General features: G+C 40.3%; 1 protein-coding gene across 1 annotated transcript in view; it reads left to right on the plus strand.

The window, feature by feature from the left end:
* Positions 1-7,179, plus strand: part of LOC103460604 (uncharacterized) — a 31,705-nt gene extending 24,526 nt beyond the window's left edge. The window contains exons 7-13 of the mRNA XM_008402849.1: positions 92-219; positions 2,646-2,811; positions 2,955-3,222; positions 3,669-3,768; positions 3,849-3,985; positions 5,151-5,329; positions 6,400-7,179. Coding sequence (XP_008401071.1) covers positions 92-219; positions 2,646-2,811; positions 2,955-3,222; positions 3,669-3,768; positions 3,849-3,985; positions 5,151-5,329; positions 6,400-6,848 — 1,427 coding nt within the window. The 3' untranslated portion in view covers positions 6,849-7,179. The remainder of the gene's footprint in view (positions 1-91; positions 220-2,645; positions 2,812-2,954; positions 3,223-3,668; positions 3,769-3,848; positions 3,986-5,150; positions 5,330-6,399) is intronic.
* Positions 7,180-7,185: the final 6 nt, after the last annotated feature.

A 7,185-nucleotide genomic window follows, 5' to 3' on the forward strand; every position in this document is an offset into this window, starting at 1 on the left:
GTGAGAGGGAAACATAGAAACCAAGAGGCCGACATGGGTACAGTCGAACATGAGAGAGAAGTACCACTTTCTGTGTTTGTCTTGGTCGCAGTGCGTGGCTTTGAGACAGAGGAGCAGTTTGAGAGGCACGTCCGAACCGACCCTCAGTCGCACCAGATATTGGCYGCTGTCATCTTTGAGCACCCCTTCACTCATGACGACGAGCCGCTACCCCTGCAGGTAAAAGGCATYGCACGCTATATCACACCCATGTTGTGTGCCATGTTGTGTGCATTTGAATACCTGGGCAACAATCYTGAAGCTCATCTCTACGTGAGGAGAAAAACCAGCTTTGCTGGTTTAGCCCCTTTGGTCCACTTCCTTAAAATGTTGTTGATTTACTGGTTCAGAGTTGACAGCTTGAACAGAAGGAAGAATCCAGTCTGATTTCGTTGACTCTGGAGAGTTTGACTGTTGAGATATAACATTTATTCTTGCGCAGCCAGAAAAACTAGAAGAGCAGAGCTCTGTGCTGTAAAGGAAACACYGATGCTTACCGCAGTAAAAGGAAATGTACCTYGACTAGACTAAATCACCAATATAACTACTGTCTCATTACATTTTACACCTTCACTGTTTTCACTTCAGTTCACCTGCAGTCACAGTCATAAAATCTGWGGCAACAAATGCATAAAAGTCTAATGTAAAACAATAAACTCTTCACATTCAAGCATTCATTCCTTTCAAGCATTTTTCCCCCCTTTTGTTTACAAAGTATTGCGTTCAGAGGCTCATTAATCAAAGCGACAAAGTAATACATTGAAGAAGAATTAGATAAAACTCATAAAACTTGCCAGTGGATAATATTTCAGTGTAGTWCCCAATATATGTGGTTACATTTCTCATAAGATATAAATAGTCAAATGCGATGAACTTCAAGTTACTGAACTGGCTGACCACCACAGACAGTTTCGCAGCTATRCACAGGTATATTTAGATTTGTAGATAAAACATTTATCTACAAATCTATTGTCATATTACTAAAACKTCACAGTTTTCTGTTTTCACTGAAATTAGTCGCTCTTTATTTACAGTTGAAGCCAGATTTTTAAATACACTGTACAAGAAAAAGCAAACAACCATTTTTCTTTCTTACTGACATTGAATCAGACATTTATTTATTTTTTTACATCAGTTAAAATTGCTAGAATTATTTCTAGTTATTTTTTGCTAAGTACCAGGAAAAATATCAAAGATATTGCAGATGTTTAAAAATAATTTCTTCAAATTCAGGATTTTACATTGATTTCCATAGTATTTGTTAAAGTGGGTTTTTAAACTTTATGACTTGAGTCAAAGGTTTCGGATTTCTTTCTGCAATCTTCTCACAAGTNTCACAGTTTTCTGTTTTCACTGAAATTAGTCGCTCTTTATTTACAGTTGAAGCCAGATTTTTAAATACACTGTACAAGAAAAAGCAAACAACCATTTTTCTTTCTTACTGACATTGAATCAGACATTTATTTATTTTTTTACATCAGTTAAAATTGCTAGAATTATTTCTAGTTATTTTTTGCTAAGTACCAGGAAAAATATCAAAGATATTGCAGATGTTTAAAAATAATTTCTTCAAATTCAGGATTTTACATTGATTTCCATAGTATTTGTTAAAGTGGGTTTTTAAACTTTATGACTTGAGTCAAAGGTTTCGGATTTCTTTCTGCAATCTTCTCACAAGTATTTTCTGGTATTATGGCCCATTGTTCCTGACAGAAATAGTGTTACTGTGYCCTTTTCAACTAAGCCTACTAATCTCATACAGCACTGAGATCTAGKCTTTGTGAATGCCACTCCAAAACATTGACTTTGTCATCCTTAAGCCATTTTGTAGCTAATTTGGCAGTATCCTCTGAGTAATTGACTCACTGGYACCCAAGCTTTAATCTTCTACATAATCTCTTGAGATGTTTATTTAATTTTTCCATTTCATCACCTTCCTAAAGTAATGGCCCAAGTCACTTTTTTGCCAAAAGTGTTTTTTTTCACTCAAATCTTCTTATGGCAATAAATAACTTGGGCCATTATTTTAAGAAGGTAACAATATGATGATCTTTCCTCATGATGTCATCGGTTTTAGGAAGTGCACCAATCCATTCTGCTCCAAAACACCCACACAGCATACACAGCTGGTGCTCTCAGGCTTGGAAAAATTTCCCCTTAGCCACAGATTAGTTTCATCACAGTACAAAACATAAAGTTACTGAGTGCATTTACCAACTTTAATATGGTGTTCTGTGGTTCATTTTAGACTATTTGGGTTGTTCTTCTGTGATGTCGATCCAGGACTTTTATTTATGTACCAGCGTCTTTACAAGATCTTTTTCTTTTGTTCTGTGACTGAGATGCACATTTCTCATCAAAACCCTTTCACTTCTGGAACTCAAAACTTGTCATCTCCCTGAAAACAYATTGGAGGTTTACACATAACCACATCCTGGATTCTTTAGTATAACTGTCCGAACAGAAGATTGTGWCGCCTTCAAGCATATAGTCCAGTTAACGAAACCTTTAAAGGAGCTTTCGACTCTACCGGAGAGACTAAGCATTAAGCTTTGTTGATTGTGATTTTGCTGTTTTTATTTAATTTTCATTCTCTTGACTTRCAGGTGAGCTACCACCTGCGCTTCACCTTCACCCCACGCAACGCCCCACCTAGGGAGAAGTCTGAACTGAGCCCAAACAGCGACCTGGACTGGCATACTCTCAGCCTCTTTCCCCTTTTCCAGCTGCCAGGGCCAAGGGAGCAGCATGACAAGGACGGTGGGACACCAGGTGACAACCAATTTTTGTGCATGAATTGCAGTTAACTATCTTAAAATCCTCATAGATTTTGATATTTTGATAGATTTGCTCCTCTGTAGATTTCAGTGAATCATTTCTTCAATGATTTATTTATTTATTTTTTTTATACCAAGGTTATTACCGTGAGGGCTTTCTGGCAGTCCAGCACGCAGTGGACAAAGCCATCATGCGCTCCYACAACAGTACTGGAGCAAACCGTCTGCTGAAACAGACCAGGGTGGTTCTGTCACGCTTTCCTTACCCCAGCTTTATCTACGATGTCTTCATCTTGGCCATTCAGAACCAGCTGCCTCTTCTCTTAGTGCTCAGCTTCACTTACACGTCCCTCAACATAGTGCGAGCTGTGGTGCAGGAGAAGNGCCCACTTTCTGTTTCTTTGCTGTCCCATGACTCACACATGACCATCACCTAGCTGTTCTCCTTCTCCATGAAGAAAGTTAACGGGAATTGATTAGTCGTGGGTCTGGCTGTTCTCAGCTTGCCCACATTGATTAGAGAAATAGGATGTCAAACATATCTGTAGAAGGGAAGCGGATGCCCATTTTGGCTTTAAAGCAAAAATGAAGCACAGAGCTTATAAATGTGCTTCAAATATGAAGCACAGTGTCATAAAGATGGTGGGAGGCATCGCTGGTTGAGAAGCGTGCCTCAGTGTGAGTCACTTTGAYAGGTGTGCGGCCTATCAATGGCCCAATCCTCAAATGGACAACTAATGAGATTTGTCCTGAAGAGTTGATTATACTGCTGAAACAAGCAAAGTGCTTTCAGCTTAGTTATTTATTTTTTTTCTCTTTCTGTTTTTTTCCCTCGCTCCCATCTGTCCTCAGTTTCAGTCAAGATGTGCCCAAAGACTACAGGCACGTGTCTCTGACTGGAGTCAAGCAGCGCTTTGAAGATGAGGCCTATCAGCAGATCAGCAAGGAGAAGGTACCCAATTAATTTTTTTTTTTCTCTTAGTTTTCTAAACCTGAATGGTTGGTGATTTCTGAATTATTCTCTTCCGCAAGATTATGGATTTTAAAGAGCTCTGCCAGATCTTGGAGATCCCTGAAGTTGTGCCTCGGATGGAGCCGCCTAGTCCAACTAGTGGTCAACCAGCTGACATCCACACCTTCCTGGCTTCTCCATCGAACACTAGCAAAAGGTAAGGCAGAGTCCAAATCGGCAAATTTTGGCTTTGAGCTTGCCAATGAGGACAGAATGTACTGTTCCTACAGTCTTAAGATCTGCAAAGAATCTTAATGTCTGGAAAATACTGGCAGATTGATTTATTTTCAAATGATGGTCTTTATTTTTGCATTGGGCACATCGCAACTTACATTTTTGCCTAACTCTGCAATCATTTTGTTGTTTAGGTGACAGAAAAACCTCAGATGAATTCACACTAATTGAAAAAGTTAATTGACAGAAGAAAAAAAAAAGGATTTTGGATTCCCAAGCATTTTTTTTATATTGTCACCTACCTAAAATAATGGTCAAATTTTGGCAATAAGGAGATGGTGATTTTTATTTTAAATCACTTTTAGCAAAAATTGACTTGGGCCATTATATTAGGAAGATGCTGTTATGTCGGGCTAAAGAATCCCAAGCTGCTGTCGTCACGCCATCATGAATTKCCTGGCGGGTTTATGTGACGGAGGGGTTTATATTCAACAAAGGTTATTTCAGTACAGATGTAAAAATATAGGTATTAATAGAAAAAAACAAACATTACAACATCTCTTCACCACGTTGGTTGAKCAGAAGAACTGTATTTTTTCCCCTGGAGCATACAGTTTACAAAACTACTAGAAATCTTTTGAAGATGTGTAATTTTAAAACTAAGTTTTATTTCCTTAAGGTTCAGCTGGAAAACCATATGTAATTGTTGTGTAATACTACTCCACGCCACGACGTGGAGACGGTRACGAGAATGAATGAGAAACAGTARGAAGAGTAAGAGAGATGTAGTTAGAACGTATGACGKCATTGTGCGCGTTCCATTAGTTGTACTAAATGCACCGAGTTATTCAAAAATGTGTTGTTTCTACATTATTACAGTAATGTTTAAAAAGCTACAGTACACGACCATTCAAGAATCTATTTGTGCAGTGAGAAACTACAGCTTCTGTCATGAACCTGAATTCGCCAGTAGAAAAATGACCACTGCTCCTGCGCCACTTTTCTTGCTCATGTAGCAGTTCTCGGCCCCGTGCCGTGACAAACAGCCTTGGTGAACCGCCCAGACGGTGTTTTTTCTTTCTGCCATCTGCGAGAAGCTCCTGTGACTCACAGTAACCCCTCCACTCATCCACTGTCTTTGTCCACAGGAGACGTGATGATGGCGCACAGGCCCACAGAAGCGGCCTGGTGGCCACGCCCACAGCAGAGCTGTCCAATCAGGAGGAGATGCTGCTGGGAGACATCCTAGACTGGAGTCTGGACTCTTCCTGCTCCGGTTATGAGGGGGACCGCGAGGAAGACAGCGAGGCGGAGAAAGATGGGGATGGTGAGTATGAAATGGAGATGATCTCACTGCAAGGCCTCTGTGTTATGCATGTAAATGAAGTACTTTATATGCAGAGGAGCAGAATAATGCATCTTCCCTTCTTTTAGTGGGACATTATTCCACTTGAAATGACTCTGCTTCGTCTTATCTTCATGCACATTTTTTTTTTTATGAAAGCTAAATTGAGTAATGATTTACACATTGTTTGAAGAAGTTTGAAATTTTCTTTCATCATTCTCCAAATCTAGATGAGTCTGGGGAAAAAAAATTCATTATTTTTTCAGCTGCCATCATTTAGAGAGTAATAAATAACCATTTGTTTTTGGTTGTTGCAGCACAAGTTATTGATCATTTTGATATTTAAGTTCAGACTGGTAAACACTGACTCCTTTGAAAGTGCTTTTCTGTTTTGTCCTCAATATTATTGTACTTATGAAATTTATAATCAAACGTTCTGAGCTGAGTTCAGTTCATATGCCAAACAAGCCTCAAAGCCACAGCTGAAGCCAGTGTAATGTCCTGATTTGTGGAGATTAGAATTGTATGTTATCTATAATTATTACACAAGTAAAACATTTTAAGTCTCGTTCTGTTTTTATTTTGATGATAATGGCTTGTAGATGATGAAAACCTCAAATTCAAACAAATAGGCTTGAAATATTTCTGTCTTAATAAGTCAGTATGAGTTTTACTTTTTTTTTTAAATTATATAATCATTTCATGATATTCCATTGTTTTGTCATACCCATATGTTTGGTTTTACCTAACTTTTAGGTACAAACAGTTCCTCGACTGTGGAACATTTTTGAATCAACAATGTTTGGATTCATGCAAAGGGAACATCTTATGCTCGCTTTGATCACCAGTGATTTAGAATAATTTAATAACGGATAATTAAATACAAGTGGGCTGATGTTTTCAGCTCATATGTTCTCAATGCGATAAAAATCTGGAGTCTGGACAAGTATGTAATGAAGAATTGGTTGGAACCATGGCTTGCCACAGCTGTGCGGATTGTTTTGATCATATCTCTCTGGTATGTTGAACCAATTTCTTACTACTGTCAACAGTTTCCATGATGTATATCAAACTGCACCCCCTGGCTGATGGGGACGATAAACTGGAGCACTGCCGAGCTCTCTCCAGCGACGACGACAGCTTCTGTGAAGCGGGGAGTGACGGGAGCAAGGACTGCCCAGGCCRAGAACCGTCTGCCTCATCCGCAGACCTCCACAGCTCAGGATACTCATCCGTCCAGAGCGTTAGCCCATCATCTACATGCTCCTCGTCCTCCCTCGTGACCCGCACCTTCAGGACCTTTACCGCATCACTTGGCGTGCCATCTGCCAGCGCCCAGCCAGGTTTCCGCCTCTTGGTGCCCATGCAGAGGCCCCGGGGGACCTCCACCAGACAGGTGAAGAGGAAGAATGTAGCGGCGCATAGCGGAGGTGAGGTGGAAAGGGAAGACGAGGATTTGGAGGAGGATTTTTCAGCAGGCACAGGCTTCCTGAGCCTGTGAGTCTCCACGACCACATGCTGTTCACCGACCACTCGCTCAGCACCTGCAGCACTTTTAAATCGTCGTCAACGTTCAACTGTCCTGCGAGTCTGAGCTGGTCATTCAACTGCTAGAAGATCAAAGACGATAAGCGTTTTAAGACTAAGCGAGGAAAAAGGAACCGCTCGGCTTTYCTTTTCGATCACATTTCAGTTAGATGTTTACAGAAACGGAGAAGTAGCGATACCTCCCAGGAAACCATAGTCGGCTCTAAAACCACTGGAATATTGGCTCGACTTTCCTCAGGAGCCCGACGTACTGGCTGCCTTTTCTTTGTGCAACAACCTATCTCAAATAC

This window comes from Poecilia reticulata, unplaced genomic scaffold, assembly GCF_000633615.1.
Source record: "Poecilia reticulata strain Guanapo unplaced genomic scaffold, Guppy_female_1.0+MT scaffold_262, whole genome shotgun sequence".
In the NCBI taxonomy this organism is placed as follows: Eukaryota; Metazoa; Chordata; class Actinopteri; order Cyprinodontiformes; family Poeciliidae; genus Poecilia; species Poecilia reticulata.